Genomic DNA, 16,887 nt, shown 5'->3' on the forward strand with positions numbered 1-16,887 from the left:
TCATAATTTTCTCCCTCATCCTCCTCTTCTTCTTTTCCCTTTCATGTTTGTAGTCTAGGTGAATGTACTCTTACGTTTGTGTGGGTCGGTGGTTAGGATGTTTGTTGTACATATATACAAAAGAGCAGAAAATGTAAGTATATTTTAATGCATTTTGCATGTACTATTATCGTCAAATTTAAAATAAAAATTGCCCAGGAGGGAGGAAAAAAAAATTGTCAAAAAGCTTAAATGTCAAAGTATCAAACCTTTTGGGTGGCAGCTCAGGCGAAGTGTTGGATTCAGTCTTATCCTCACTACCGTGTTTACGTCCACCGCCACCGTCTGATGTTTCTGCTGTACTTGGGTCCTGTTGGCCTTCGGATTGCTGAACCTCCAATGGTACTACTACAGGATCCACACTGGAGCCTACGCTTTTGAACTGAACCAAGAACACAGTTATATTTATAATATGTATACAATTACATAAAAAAAAATGTACACCATGAATGCAGGAATATGAACTGTTCTCCTCTGCCAATTACATGTACAAAAAGCAATTTTTTGTTTGTCAAGAAGCAACAGTGGCCTAAACCCGCTCTCATATTGCAGATTTATGGCATCCAATTGTGTACTTTTTAGCACAAAAAATGAACAGATGAATAAATAAATTAAACTAACAAAAATAATAAATTGATTCCCAGTTGGGATATTCATTCATTTTCTTCTGCTTATCCAGGGTGTGGATCATAGTGGGAGCAGATCAAGCAGCTCATCTCACACTTCTCCATCCTTGGCCAAGTACTGTAAGTGTTGCCGGAGGATCCAGAGGCATGCCCAAGCCAGCTGGGAAACATAATCCCGCTAGCGTGTCCTGGGTTATGTTTTCATATCCAAACGGTATACGAAAACATGTAATCTGTGGTATTTAGTTGCATTGTGGAATGTTTTGACCAATCAGGAAGGTTTTGAACATGTTTAAAAAAATTAGTGCCATTGGGACACATTGTGACTGTGTAAGTGGAAAACCTGATGTAGTTGGTGCCAATCAGGCATAATAGTGTTCCACGCTGTTCCACAGCCATTTTTGACAGACATTAGCTTTTTGAGCCGAGTGGACAGAAGGACCATTTTGCATATGTACTCCAACAATCATGTACTGGCAATTGTACGTACTCGGGTGTAGTCAGCAATAAGCAGCTACAGCTGATTTCTGCTTTGTGTTGTGGACATTAGTGCCCGAGTTCCTCTTTTCTTTTTCCTCCTTTCTCCTTGAATCAGGACATAAATCTTGGCCAAAAATTAGCAATGGGAGATCAGCTTTGGTGCCCACCAAGACGCCGCAATTAACAAGCCTTCATAAATCACATGCAAAAAAGCTGAACATGCCTGACAAAGCTCAGACATGTCCCAGTGTGTCCACATTCCTATCATATCCTGAATATGCAGCAGTATTGAGAGGCTTATTTGAGTCCAATGCCAAACATTGCCAATCTTGACATTCTTACCTGTGATAACTTTTGTGGGCCAAAAACCATTTGTCCAGCTGCCTTAGTTTGTGTCACTTTTTGTTTCTGTTGACTTTTCCCTTTGTGTTGAGGTGTTGCTGTTTGGCCTGTAGTTGAATCCACATTAGGATTCTTGTCCGGTACAGGATGCTCATCTTTAACCACATCCTTGTTCATCTTAGGATTTTTCCCTTCAGGCTTTTGGCCTTTCACATTACTGACCTTTGCACCTTTACTGGAACCAGACTTTGACACTGTATTCACACCGTCCTCTGAGACAGGATTGGGGGTTGGACTTTCAGGTGGTGCACCTTTGGATTTCTTCACCTGAGTTAATTGTGGTGTTTTATCATTCTCTCTTCTGTTATCTGGGAGGTTCATGGACACATTTGGTGACAATGTGGCAGCGGTTTTCCTCACTTTGACTTGTAGATGCGTTTTCAGCACTACCATCAGCTCCTAGGGAGCCAGGCTGGCTCTTCGGCTCATACTGAAGTGAGTCCTGTGTTTCATCCATTGCATTTGGATCCACATTGGCATTCTGGTCCAGTAGAGGATGCTCATCTGTAACCACATCCATTTTCATCCTAGGATTTTTCCCTTCATGCTTTTGGCCTTCCACATTACTGACCTTTGAACCACTGGAACCAGACTTTGACATTGTATTCACGCTGTCCCCTGAATGTGGAACAGGGGTTAGACTGTCAGGTGCTTCTGCTTGTGATTTCTTCTCCCCAGCTGATTGTGGTGTCTTATCGTTCTCTGTTCCATTATCTGGGAGGTTCATGGCCACCTCTGGTGGAAATGTGGCAGCGGTTCCCTTACTTTGAGTGGTAGATGTGGTTTCAGCACTACTATCAGCTCCTAGAGAACTAGGCTGGCTCTCCAGTTCATACTGAAGTGAGTCTTGTGTTTCATCCATTGCGTTTTCTGAGCTGTCATTGTCTGAAGAGTCTTTTTCTTCTTGTGTTGTCTTCCTTCTTGCTCCATAAGAGATGTGAGACATGTCAGAAAGGCTTTCCTCTTTCTCTTCACTCCCATCTTTCTTCTTTCTGTTTCTCTTCCTCTTTTTCTTCTATTATGACAAAAAAGACACAATAAACAATGCCTCAAATTAATTTACTGCCAAAAATGAAGTCGCAATATTCATCCAATATACAAATGTCTTCAAAGGTACTGTATTTGAGATATATACACACACACATGCACAACGCCAATTCCAATGACGTTTCACAAACAATAAAGTTTATCAGTTTGAACATTAAATATCTTATCTTTGTGGTGTATTTAATTGAATACAAGTTGAAGAGGATTGCAAATCATTGTATTGTGTTTTATTTACATTTTACACAATGTCCCAACTTCATTGGAATTGGGGTTGTGTGTGTGTATATACGAGGTCTATTAGAAAATTATCCGACCTTTGACCGGGGAAAAAAAAAAAACTGGCTTACCTGGAAGGTTGGAAACCTAATCACCCTCGAAGTACACTCCTTGGGACTCCACACACTTCTCCCAGCGGTGTCGCCACTGTTGGAAGCATTCCAAAAACGCCTCTTTCGGGATGGCACGCAGCTCTGCCGTCGTTGCAGCCATGATGTCCTCCCTCGTCTCAAAACGCGTTCCTTTTAATGGTCTTTTAATTTTTGGGAACGCCAGAAGTCACAAGGGGCCATGTCAGGAGAGTATGGAGGCTGTGGAACCACAGGAGTTTGGTTTTAGACAAGTAAGGTCCAAATCAAGTTGGAAGAATGAGCTGGAGCATTGTCATGGTGGAGGGCGCCATTTCCTGTGGCCCACAACTCCGGTCTCTTGCGCCGTACAGCTTCACGGAGGCGACGGAGGACATCCCTGTAATACTCCTTCGTTACTGTTTGACCCCGTGGTGTGTACTCGTGGTGTACCACACCGCAGGAGTCAAAAAAAAAAAAAAAAAAAACAGCATTACCTTCACGTTGCTGCGCACTTGGCGCGCCTTCTTCGGTCATGGCGACGTGGAATGCTTCCACTGTGACGACTGTAATTTCGTTTCCGTGTCGTACCCGTACACCCAGGACTCATCGCCGGTGATAATAGTGTCCATAAAGCTGGGATCACTTTGTGTGGAGTCCAGCATGTCCTGTGAGACTTCCACACGGAGGTGCTTTTCCTCTGCCGTCAGCTACCTCGGCACGAACTTCGCAGCCACTCGCTTCATGCCCAAATCTTCTGTAACAATGGAATGTGCCGAAAAGGTACTGATGTCCACTTCGTCCGCAATTTCTTGGTCACTCGACGGTCCCGCATCACCACAGCGTTCACTTTGGAAATGATCTCGTCATTTCGGCACTGTCGATGGTCGGCCGGAGCGCGGCGCGCTCTCCACCGTTACAAGTCTGTCTTTAAACCGGTTGTACCACTCCTTAATCTGTGTGGTGCTCATAGCTTCATCCCCAAAAGCAGTCTTTATCTGTCGCCAAGTTTCTGGCAAAATTTGATGCAATAGCGCTGCTCCAATCGTTCCGCAATTTTCCTTGCAAGAAAAATCCGCCGAGCGCACAGGCTAAGTCCCCACACAAAGGCTGCTCACAGGCGAATGACGCAGCCGACAGGTGGGACAAAACTCACGCATGCGCACTAAGGTTCAAGGTTGGCTGATGCAATCTCACCTGACTCAGATCCATAAAGTTTTTATAAAAATAAAAAGGTCGGGTTTTTTTTTTAATAGACCTCGTATACACATACGGGTGATTCTTTAACTACGGGCACTATTGGCCTTGTAAATGTATTTTCCACCACACCATTGCCTTACAATATAAAGCGCCTTGGGGCAACTGTTTGTTGTGATTTGGCGCTACATGTGCTCTGATGTCACTGTTTATCTCCATAGAAACTACCCAAACAATCTTTCATACAAACTGTTTAAAGGGACATTACAGTGTTGTGGTGGAAATTACGGCAATAGTGTGGGACAACTACATTTTGTTTAAAAAAAATCACAACAGTTGTATGACATTGAATACCCCAATTATGTTTTGATTATTTTACTGATATTTTATTCAGAGATATTTTAAAACATTAGAAAAAACGTTTCTTTACCATTCATTTTTATCATTGAAGATCAAAAGTCTGGGTGTGGGACAAGCACAAAATGCAATATTTGCATATAATGATGCTGAAAAAAGGTGAAAAAGTCATCATAGACTACTAGAACAAATTTCTTAACACACTTTCATTGTAAAGATAACTATAAAAGTGTGAAATTTCCCCTTTTTCTGTTTTTCATACAATATGGTCAAAGGACATAATAAGTGCCCGTAGTCTAAGAATCACCCAGATATACATATACATACATACCTAAATCCTTCTCTGTGCAACTCCAGCATGAAGCTGTATAACTAGTGATCCAACAGACCAAAGTTAAACTTTGCAGCTTCTCCAATCACAGCCACAGCAACTGTAACTCCTTCATAATTGCCATGACTGTTCTGGTGGCTTCCTTAACTAGTCTCTTTCTTGCACATTCAGTTTTTGAGAACTGACAAAAGAAAACTGGCTGTAAAAGTAATATTTGGATCAACAATAATCCTTTAGTTTGTCCATTTATTTATTGGCTCTGAAAATAGGGGTGTGTGTTAAAAAAAAAAATGGCTCTAACTTCGAAATGGTTAATGAAATATTTCTGTTAAATAAAATGAATTAAAGCTAAAAGTTTGCACTGCAAGAACATCTTGTTTCATTTAAACTCCACTGTGGTGGTGAATAGCTGCAAAATAACAGAGGGGGCATTTCTGCCCAAATACCTATGGACCTGATTGGATAGCACTTCACTTTATTCTTACCATCTTATTGTTTAATAATCTAAAAGTGTAGTTGAAACTGTAATTTCAGTCTAGTTGTCACTGTCAGGTCTCGTAAATCCTGCAGGTTAGTGCTGCACTCGTCTAGTCGCATAAAAAAAAAAAAAAGTTTTATGTCGTACCCTGCCCAGCAGTTATCACAAAACACAAATTTTGTTTCAATGGAACAAAGATGAAAATTCATAAGAGATGCTGGTTTCCAAAATAACTGATGTGGGGAGTAGACCACATATAACCTCATATTTATGTTGTTTGAAGGACTAAAAAAATAAATAAATAAATAATAAAAATCAAGCCAACACATTTATTGTTACACTCACCTTTTTCTTTGGTACACTAACACTTTCTTCATTAGGTCGCTTGGGATATTGGTTTGATTCCCTCCTGTCACCAGGTGGAATGTCTTTCTGCAAAACAGACTTCTCAGTTGTACTGTCCAAGTCAGCTATCAAAGACTTGGGCTTACATGCTGTGTCTGGATGAAAATAATGACAAGAATGTAAGTATGTACATCCAGAGAAACGTGCATAAACCTCATAAAATCAATTTACGTTCTATTTAAATCCAAGGCTGTTTACAGCAAGTAAAATAATGAAACAATATGCATTTCTCTAACAAAAAACAAAACAAAACAAAAAAAACAGTGGGGTCAGCTAAAAAAAAACAAAAAAAAAAAACACAATAACAAACCAACACTACAATTCATGAATACATTAAAATAACATTTATATAAAGCCGTATGAAGCACATAATGTATCGACATCATGATACATAGAGTATCGGACGTCCAATGATGCACATCATATAGCACTGCATCGAGTTTTGAGAAACAACATAGAGCTCAAGTTGCATCCCAATTGCAGCACGACATACTGCTATGCAAGCACATAGGTCACAGTTCTAATTCTGACTGATAACAGAGATGAAACACAACTGAATGGCTGATCAGACTGTTATTTATCACATCTTTGTGCCCCGTCATCATCAGTACAGTGCACTATAGTGCAAATGTAAAAAAAAAAAGATATTACAGAAAAAATAGCTGAGGCACAACACAATGCAGGCTCAAAACTGCGGGTTCAATACTGCATCAACGTGTCAGAATGCCGAGAGCATTCAGCATGAAAATCTACCTGACAAGGGGGTGGGCGGAGGTGCAAGCGTGTGGCTGATATTACATTTGTCCAAACGCCCACCCCTCCATGCATTTGACAACAATGTCTGATTTCATTACAAATAAATTGACTGTTTACTGCGAGAACTGCGCCATATCTGTTCCACCTTGTGCGCAACTCGCGTACTGCAAACTCTCAACTGACATTATGTCATGCAACTACTATTGATAAAACAAAAACATGGCATGAATGTGTAAGGTAATTACTGCATCTAAAAAAAATCCCCATGCAAAATAAAAGTTACACCGATACAGTGTCCAGGTAAGATACGGAAGCCACAACAAAACCATCGGGGAAACTAATTTTTTGCTTTTTAATAATGTCTTGGGGTCACAAACTAACTGAAATAAGGGGGAGGGGCATTTAATCAACTTTTATTTTACTTTATTTTTAACAATTTTTACAATTCAAATACACACACAAAGATGCACTGACTATATTCTAAAATAACAACAGGTCAATGGGACAACTTTGTACATTTCAAAAGCAAGAATCAAATCCAAGGGTGTTACACTCCCATTTGGTCCAGTAATTGGTAAATTTGTCCATACACAAATTCAGAAAGAAGGTTAATTTTTCCATGTCATACAATGTATCTGTAAAGTAGTCAGAGCACTTCACTTTTTCCACATTTTATGTTACAGCCTTCAAAATGAAATTCTTTTCCCCCCTCAAAATTCTACACACAATACGCCATAATGACAATGTGAACAAATTTTTTTAAGATTGTTGCAAATTTATTAAAAATTAAAAATCACATGTACATAAGTATTCACAGCCTTTGCCATGAGGCTCAAAATTAGGCTCAAGTGCATTTTATTTCCACTGATCATCCCTGAGATGTTTCTACAGCTTAACCGGAGTCCACCTGGGTTAAATTCAATTGATTGAACATGATTTGGAAAGGCAGGAAAGGAAGTCAAATGAATTGTCTGTCGGCCTTTGAGACAGGATTGTCTCAAGGCACAAATCTGGGGGAGGGAGAGAGAAACATTTCTGCTGCTGTGAAAGTCGCAATGAGCACAGTGGTCTCCATCATCCGTAAACGGAAGAAGCTCAGATCCACCAGGACTCTTCCTAGAGCTGGCCGCCTGTCTAAACTGAGTGATCTAGGGAGAAGGGCCTTAGTCAGGAAAGTGACCAAGAACCTGATGGTCACTCTGTCAGAGCTCCAGCATTGCTCTGTGGAGAGAGGAGAACCTTCCAGAAGTACAACCATCTCTGCAACAATCCACTAATCAGGCCTGTATGGTAGAGTGGCCAGAAGAGCACCCTTTGCCACAGAGGGTGATCTACAGAGGAAGTTAGTTTTGCTTTGAGATGGCAAACGTTAGCGTGCAAGGTAATGTCTGAAAATGTCTAAATGACTCCAGAGGTTTTATCAGGCTACAAAGACAGTGTTTTCAGTATTAGAAGTGTTTATTTCTTGCTATCTTTACATACAGTGGGTCGTATACGACAGTTGGGACCAAGCTTTACTAAGTTGTAAATAATTTTTAATGATATGCGATAGAAACAAACTTTTTTTTTTTTTTTGCTGAAAAGTTAACTCTGCGGACTTTCAAGCCACCGTCGGCCATCTTGGTACTCCTCATAGAAGATGTGTCATGACGTGCGCAATGTGAGTGTCCAATCGGAATTGGTTCTCCATCACATGGTTTTCCAAAATTTAATCGTAGGGCAGAGTTACCTCACGTGATATGGCAAAGATTTTTCAGGAGTGATATCTTACTAGTTGACCCATTTGAACAGCCCCCTAACTGCTCCAATTGCATTTTTGCATTTTTTGAATTTGAAAATTCTTCTCTGTTATAAAGTTAATCAATATAAGGACAAAGCTTCAGCTTTTAGCTCATACCTTTTTTGTTAAGGGTCCAAAAAAGAACATTTTATTCATTTAAAAAAAATAATAATATCGGCTGATTTATTGGCTATTGGCAAATCAGCCGATTTACCGATTATCTGCATTTCTTTCATCCAAATATCATTATCGGCCTCAAAAAATACATATCGGTTGGGCTCTGATTTGAACACCCTGCGATGTTGCAAGTTCCCCCACTTAGAAATCATGGAGGGGTCTGAAATTTTCATCTTAGGTGCATGTCCACTGTGAGAGACATAATCCAAAAAAAAAAAAAAAAAAAATCCAGAAATCACAATGTATAATTTTTTAAGAATTTATCTGCATGTTACTGCTGCAAATAAGTATTTCAACACCTGCGAATCAGCATAAATTCTGGCCATCAAAGACCTGTTAGTCCGCCTCCAAAAAGGCCACCTCCACTCCACTTATTATTCCAAATTAGAAGCACCTATTTCAGGTTGTTAACCGCATAAAGACACCTGTCCACCCCACACAATCAGTAAGACTCCAACTACTAACATGGCTAAGACCAAAGAGCTGTCCAAAGACACCAGAGACAAAATTGTAGACCTCCACAAGGCTGGAAAGGGCTACGGGGCAATTGCCAAGCAGCTTAGTGAAAAAAGATCAACTGTTGGAGCAATAATAAGAAAATGGAAGAACCTAAACATGACTATCAATCTCCCTCGGACTGGAGCTCCATGCAAGATACCACCTTGTGGTGTATCAATGATCCTAAGAAAGGTGAGGAATCAGCCCAGAAACTGCACGGGAGGAGCTGGTCATGATATGGAGTGAAGAGAGCTGGCACCACTGTTTCCACGGTTACTATTTGTAATACACTAGACGTCATGGGTTAAAATCATGGATGGCACGGAAGGTTCCCCTGCTTAATCAGCACACATCCAGGCCTGTCTTAAGTTTGCCCATGACCATTGGATGATCCAGAGGAGTCATGGGAGAAAGTTATGTGGTTAGATCAGACCAAAATAGAACTTTTGGTCTTAATTCCACTCGCCGTGTTTGGAGGAAGAAGAATGCTGAGTACCATCCCAAAAACACAGTCCCTCCTGTGAAGCATGGGGGTGGAAGCATCATGCTTTGGGGGTGTTTTTCTGCACATGGGACAGGACCGGGGCCATGCATTGCAAGATTTTGGGGAACAACCTCCTTCCCTCAGTTAGAACATTGAAGATGGGTCGTGGATGGGTCTTCCAACATGACAATGACCCGAAGCACGCAGCCAGGATAACCAAGGAGTGGCTCCGTAAGAAGCATATCAAGGTTCTGGAGTGGCCTAGCCAGTCTCCAGACCTAAATCCGATAGAAAATCTTTGGAGGGAGCTCAAACTCCGTTTTTCTCAGTGACAGCCCAGAACCTGGCGGATCTAGAGAAGATCTGTGTGGAGGAATGGGCCAAAATCCCTGCTGCAGTGTGTGCAAACCTGGTGAAAAACTACAGGAAACGTTTGACCTCTGTAATTGCAAACAAAGGCTACTGTACCAAATATTAAGATTGATTTTCATAGGTGTTGAAATACTTATTTGCAGCAGTAACATACAAATAAATTATAAAAAAAAAAAAAAAAATCATACATAGTGATTTCCGGATTTTTCTTTTTTTTTTTTTATCTCTCACAGTGGACATGCACCTAAGATGAAAATTTCAGACCCCTCCATGATTTCTAAGTGGGAGAACTTGCAAAATTGCAGGGTGTTCAAATACTTATTTTCCTCACTGTAATATATGAGAAACATGTACATAAATACACAAAACAAAGTGGTTTTGAATAGACCAGCAACTGACATCACAGTGCCTTTCTACTTTGACTGTCACCCGCGTCACTCAAAATGGATCAGGTTGAAACACAATGCGACTTTTTAACCTCTCAAAATACATCAAGGTTAGCCATCATTGAACTTGTCCAAGGTCTCTGTCACAAGAATGTTCCCTGTGAATTTCAAGAGACTGGCAGTAATAAGACAAGACTTGCGCTGAGCACAGACAGACCGATAGACGAAGAGCCTTCGCAATATCAGATAGCCATATTTGATAGCCTCGGGCAAAAATGGCTGCACACGCTCCCCATCCAACCTGATGGAGCTTGAGATATGCTGTAAATAGGAATGGGCAAACTTTCCCAAAGATATCTGCACCAAGCTTGTGGAATCATATTCAACAAGACTTGAAGCTGTAATTCCTGCCACAGGTACATCAACAAAGTATTGAGCAAAGGGTGCGAATACTTATGTACATGCGATTTCTTAGTTTGTTTTTTTATTATTTTTTTTATTTGCAAAAAAAAAAAAAAAAAAAAAACTGTTCGTGTTGTCATTATCAAGGCTGTGAAATGAAAATTGTGAAATCCGAGGAAAATTTGCAGGGGGTCTGCCCCCCCCCCCCCCCCCCCCCCCCCCGAGGAGCGGGGTCTAGGGCCTTGTGGGGCCCCAGAAACCAAATTTAAAATTTTCATCTACTGATACATTTTCAACATCTCCTGGAAGAACAAATCTCAAAATTAGTGCATATTTAAATGATCCTAGATTCAACCTTTCATTTGAACCGTCAATGATCATGTTGAAACAACAGAAAACGACGTGGAAGTAGGACCTGGTATGATTTTCCTTTTAATTGTAAACCAAATTATGCATTAACTCAGAACAATTAAACTACATCATATTCATTTAGACTGAAAAGACTGTTAAAGTATTTCAAAAACCACAGCTAAAACTTGTAGAATATTTGAAAAATCAGGGTAAAATATCAATAACATACCTTATAGTAAAAAAGCCACACATTCTTGTGTAAATTCCTGTAAATCCACTCAAAGCCAGTGTCTTTTTTTCCCCATGAAAAAAGTGTACATTAATAAAAACTAATTTACATTCTTGTGTAAATTCATGTAGCCTAAATTCATTCAAAGCCACAATGTCTTTTTTTCAATGAAAGAAAGTCTAGATTAATGAAAGAAAAAAAAGGCACATAATCTTTTCTGAAATCCTGTTTGAACAGCACAATGTTTATTTTCCAGAGAGAGAAAAAAAATTCTTACCAGTTCACTTTTCCTGTTTATCTTGCAGGTGTGTTCATTAAGCCAGCAACAATTCCACGGATTCTTGTCCTTATCACACTTTTTCAAACCGTCTTTCTCGCCATCTTCACTCTGTCTGATGTCGCTCCGTGACACAGACATGCTGCAAAATTCTTCTTTTAAAAACTTGAAAGTTCTAAAAGTTTGTGATGTACATGCTATGTTTAGCTAAGCTTCGCACAGGAGCCACACAGTGTCACCGCAGCAACCAACCAGTCCCGCTTTACGACAACTGTGGTAACAGCCAGGCTTTGAGTGGCATTTATTCTCCTCGTAACTCCGCGGATCCGAGGGAAACTGATTGTATCTGTAAAACACAGATCAGTGTCCGCGGACTTATAAAACTTGCTGATGTAAAAAAAAAAAAAAAAGAACGCTTTGCGATAAGCATTTTAAAAAGTCAGCAAGGATCACGATTAAAGAGTACAACACTAACACCCCCGCCCCCCTCCCCACGATGAAATCCACGGAATCCCGCGGATCCACGGAGTTTTCACAGCCCTGCATTATGGGGTATTGTGAGTACAATTTTGAGAAGAAAAAAAAAAAAAAAAAAATCAATGGACTATTTTGGAATTAGGCTGTAACATAAAGTGAAGAGCTGTAAATACTTTCTAGATACGCTGTATAATATTTTATTTACAATCCCAACCCATTCCACTTTTGTTGAGGGCTCTTTGCTAGTACTTCTGATATATCTTCTTGTTACAGCTTTTTGCTTGCTGCCAAATATTTACTACTAGAGTTAAATGAATCTTGAAACCCAAACTAATTTGCTGCTATATTTAGCCAAATGGGACAAATAGTTGGGCAGTCCTAGAAGAACTGGTCCGCCATATATTCGACATTCCCTCCAACAATATCTGTATCCTGCTGACCTTTCTGGAGCCGTTTTATTTAGAAGTGATGAAAAAATCATTTTTTATCTAAGCAAATTCCCTCCAATGAACTGAACTTGAAGTATTCTGTTGAGTTTTACAAATATCAAATCAAATCAATTTTATTTATATAGCGCCAAATCACAACAGTTGCCCCAAGGCACCTTATATTGTAAGGCAAGGCCATGCAATAATTACAGAAAAACCCCAACGATCAAAACGACCCCCTGTGAGCAAGCACTTGGCAACAGTGGGAAGGAAAAACTCCCTTTTAACAGGAAGAAACCTCCAGCAGAACCAGGCTCAGGGAGGGGCAGTCTTCTGCTGTGACTGGTTGGGGCTGAGGGAGAGAACCAGGAAAAAGACATGCTATGGAGGGGAGCAGAGATCAATCACTAATGATTAAATGCAGAGTGGTGCATACAGAGCAAAAAGAGAAATAAACACTCAGTGCATCATGGGAACCCCCCAGCAGTCTAAGTCTATAGCAGCATAACTAAGGGATGGTTCAGGGTTACCTGATCCAGCCCTAACTATAAGCTTTAGCAAAAAGGAAAGTTTTAAGCCTAATCTTAAAGTAGAGAGGGTGTCTGTCTCCCTGATCCGAATTAGGAGCTGGTTCCACAGGAGAGGAGCCTGAAAGCTGAAGGCTCTGCCTCCCATTCTACTCTTACAAACCCTAGGAACTACAAGTAAGCATGCAGTCTGAGAGCAAAGCGCTCTATTGGGGTGATATGGTACTATGAGGTCCCTAAGATAAGATGGGACCTGATTATTCAAACCTTGTAAGTAAGAAGAAGAATTTTAAATTCTATTCTAGAATTAACAGGAAGCCAATGAAGAGAGGCCAATATGGGTGAGATATGCTCTCTCCTTCTAGTCCCTGTCAGTACTCTAGCTGCAGCATTTTGAATTAACTGAAGGCTTTTCAGGGAACTTTTAGGACAACCTGATAATAATGAATTACAATAGTCCAGCCTAGAGGAAATAAATGCATGAATTAGTTTTTCAGCATCACTCTGAGACAAGACCTTTCTAATTTTAGAGATATTGCGCAAATGCAAAAAGCAGTCCTACATATTTGTTTAATATGCGCATTGAATGACATATCCTGATCAAAAATGATGCCAAGATTTCTCACAGTATTACTAGAGGTCAGGGTAATGCCATCCAGAGTAAGGATCTGGTTAGACACCATGTTTCTAAGATTTGTGGGGCCAAGTACAATAACTTCAGTTTTATCTGAGTTTAAAAGCAGGAAATTAGAGGTCATCCATGTCTTTATGTCTGTAAGACAATCCTGCAGTTTAGCTAATTGGTGTGTGTCCTCTGGCTTCATGGATAGATAAAGTTGGGTATCATCTGCATAACAATGAAAATTTAAGCAATGCCGTCTAATAACACTGCCTAAGGGAAACATGTATAAAGTGAATAAAATTGGTCCTAGCACAGAACCTTGTGGAACTCCATAATTAACCTTAGTCTGTGAAGAAGATTCCCCATTTACATGAACAAATTGTAATCTATTAGATAAATATGATTCAAACCACCGCAGCACAGTGCCTTTAATACCTATGGCATGCTCTAATCTCTGTAATAAAATTTTATGGTCAACAGTATCAAAAGCAGCACTGAGGTCTAACAGAACAAACACAGAGATGACTCCACTGAGGCCATAAGAAGATCATCTGTAACCTTCACTAATGCCGTTTCTGTACTATGATGAATTCTAAAACCTGACTGAAACTCTTCAAATAGACCATTCCTCTGCAGATGATCAGTTAGCTGTTTTACAACTATCCTTTCAAGAATTTTTGAGAGAAAAGGAAGGTTGGAGATTGGCCTATAATTAGCTAAGATAGCTGGGTCAAGTGATGGCTTTTAAGTAATGGTTAATTACTGCCACCTTAAAAGCCTGTGGTACATAGCCAACTAATAAAGATAGATTGATCATATTAAGATCAAGCATTAATTAATGGTAGGGCTTCCTTGAGCAGCCTGGTAGGAATGGGGTCTAATAGACATGTTGATGGTTTGGAGGAAGTAACTAATGAAAATAACTCAGACAGAACAATCGGAGAGAAAGAGTCTAACCAAATACAGGCATCACTGAAAGCAGCCAAAGATAACTATACGTCTTTGGGATGGTTATGAGTAATTTTTTCTCTAATAGTTAAAATTTTGTTAGCAAAGAAAGTCATGAAGTCATTACTAGTTAAAGTTAAAGGAATACTCGGCTCAATAGAGCTCTGACTCTTTGTCAGCCTGGCTACAGTGCTGAAAAGAAACCTGGGATTCTTATTTTCTTCAATTAGTGATGAGTAGTAAGATGTCCTAGCTTTACGGAGGGCTTTTTTTATAGAGCAACAGACTCTTTTTCCAGGCTAAGTGAAGATCTTCTAAATTAGTGAGACGCCATTTCCTCTCCAACTTACGGGTTATCTGCTTTAAGCTGCGAATTTGTGAGTTATACCACGGAGTCAGGCACTTCTGATTTAAAGCTCTCTTTTTCAGAGGAGCTACAGCATCCAAAGTTGTCTTCAATGAGGATGTAAAACTATTGAGGAGATACTCTATCTCACTTACAGAGTTTAGGTAGCTACTCTGCACTGTGTTGGTATATGGCATTAGAGAACATAAAGAAGGAATCATATCCTTAAACCTAGTTACAGCGCTTTCTGAAAGACTTCTAGTGTAATGAAACTTATTCCCCACTGCTGGGTAGTCCATCAGAGTAAATGTAAATGTTATTAAGAAATGATCAGACAGAAGGGAGTTTTCAGGGAATACTGTTAAGTCTTCAATTTCCATACCATAAGTCAGAACAAGATCTAAGATATGATTAAAGTGGTGGGTGGACTCATTTACATTTTGAGCAAAGCCAATTGAGTCTAATAATAGATTAAATGCAGTGTTGAGGCTGTCATTCTCAGCATCTGTGTGGATGTTAAAATCGCCCACTATAATTATCTTATCTGAGTCAGACAAAAGCTCTGAAAATTCACAGAGAAACTCACAGTAACGACCAGGTGGACGATAGATAATAACAAATAAAACTGGGTTTTGGGACTTCCAATTTGGATGGACAAGACTAAGAGTCAAGCTTTCAAATGAATTAAAGCTCTGTCTGGGTTTTGATTAATTAATAAGCTGGAATGGAAGATTGCTGCTAATCCTCCGCCTCGGCCCGTGCTACGAGCGTTCTGGCAGTTAGTGGTGACTCGGGGGTGTTGACTCATTTAAACAAACATATTCATCCTGCTGTAACCAGGTTTCTGTAAGGCAGAATAAATCATATGTTGATCAATTATTATATCATTTACTAACAGGGACTTAGAAGAGAGAGACCTAATGTTTAATAGACCACATTTAACTGTTTTAGTCTGTGGTGCAGTTGAAGGTGCTATATTATTTTTTCTTTTTGAATTTTTATGCTTAAATAGATTTTTACTGGTTATTGGTGGTCTGGGAGCAGGCACCGTCTCTACAGGGATGGGGTAATGAGGGGATGGCAGGGGGAGAGAAGCTACAGTAGGTGTGTAAGACTACAACTCTGCTTCCTGGTCCCAACCCTGGATAGTCACGGTTTGGAGGATTTAAGAAAATTGGCCAGATTTCTAGAAATGAGAGCTGCTCCATCCAAAGTGGGATGGATGCCGTCTCTCCTAACAAGACCAGGTTTTCCCCAGAAGCTTTGCCAATTATCTATGAAGCCCACCTCATTTTTTGGACACCACTCAGACAGCCAGCAATTCAAGAAGAACATGCGGCTAAACATGTCACTCCCGGTCCGATTGGGGAGGGGCCCAGAGAAAACTACAGAGTCCGACATTGTTTTTGCAAAGTTACACACTGATTCAATGTTAATTTTAGTGACCTCCGATTGGCGTGACCGGGTGTCATTACTGCAGAGGTGAATTACAATCTTACCAAATTTACGCTTAGCCTTAGCCAGCAGTTTCAAATTTCCTTCAATGTCGCCTGCTCTGGCCCCCAGAAGACAATTGACTATGGTTGCTGGTATCGCTAACTTCACATTTCTCAAAACAGAGTCGCCAATAACCAGAGTTTGATCCGCGGCGGGTGTGTCGCCAAGTGGGGAAAAACGGTTAGAAATGTGAACGGGTTGGCGGTGTACACAGGGCTTCTGTTTAGGGCTACGCTTCCTCCTCACAGTCACCCAGTCGGCCTGCTTTCCCGGCTGCTCGGGATCTGCTGGAAAGGAACTAATGGCGGCTAAGCTACCTTGGTCCGCACCGACTACAGGGGCCTGGCTAGCTGTAGAATTTTCCACAGTGCGGAGCCGAGTCTCCAATTCGCCCAGCCTGGCCTCCAAAGCTACGAATAAGCTACACTTATTACAAGTACCATTACTGCTAAAGGAGGCCGAGGAATAACTAAACATTTCACACCCAGAGCAGAAAAGTGCGGGAGAGACAGGAGAAGCCGCCATGCTAAATCGGCTAAGAGCTAGTAGCTGCGCTAAGCTAGCGGATTCCTAAAAACACACAAAGTGAATAATGTATAAATAATTTAGAGGTGATTCAGCAGA

General features: G+C 40.4%; 1 protein-coding gene across 1 annotated transcript in view; it reads right to left on the reverse strand.

Moving 5' to 3' along the window:
- The window catches only part of rnf213a (ring finger protein 213a), a 124,838-nt gene that overhangs the window by 92,636 nt on the left and 15,315 nt on the right, over positions 1-16,887 (reverse strand). The window contains exons 3-6 of the mRNA XM_034190836.1: positions 5,647-5,801; positions 2,119-2,562; positions 1,488-1,709; positions 249-421 (exon numbers count right to left, since the gene is read on the reverse strand). Of these exons, the coding sequence (XP_034046727.1) occupies positions 249-421; positions 1,488-1,709; positions 2,119-2,562; positions 5,647-5,801 (994 nt within the window). The remainder of the gene's footprint in view (positions 1-248; positions 422-1,487; positions 1,710-2,118; positions 2,563-5,646; positions 5,802-16,887) is intronic.

This window comes from Thalassophryne amazonica, chromosome 16 (genome assembly GCF_902500255.1).
Source record: "Thalassophryne amazonica chromosome 16, fThaAma1.1, whole genome shotgun sequence".
Classification (NCBI taxonomy): Eukaryota; Metazoa; Chordata; class Actinopteri; order Batrachoidiformes; family Batrachoididae; genus Thalassophryne; species Thalassophryne amazonica.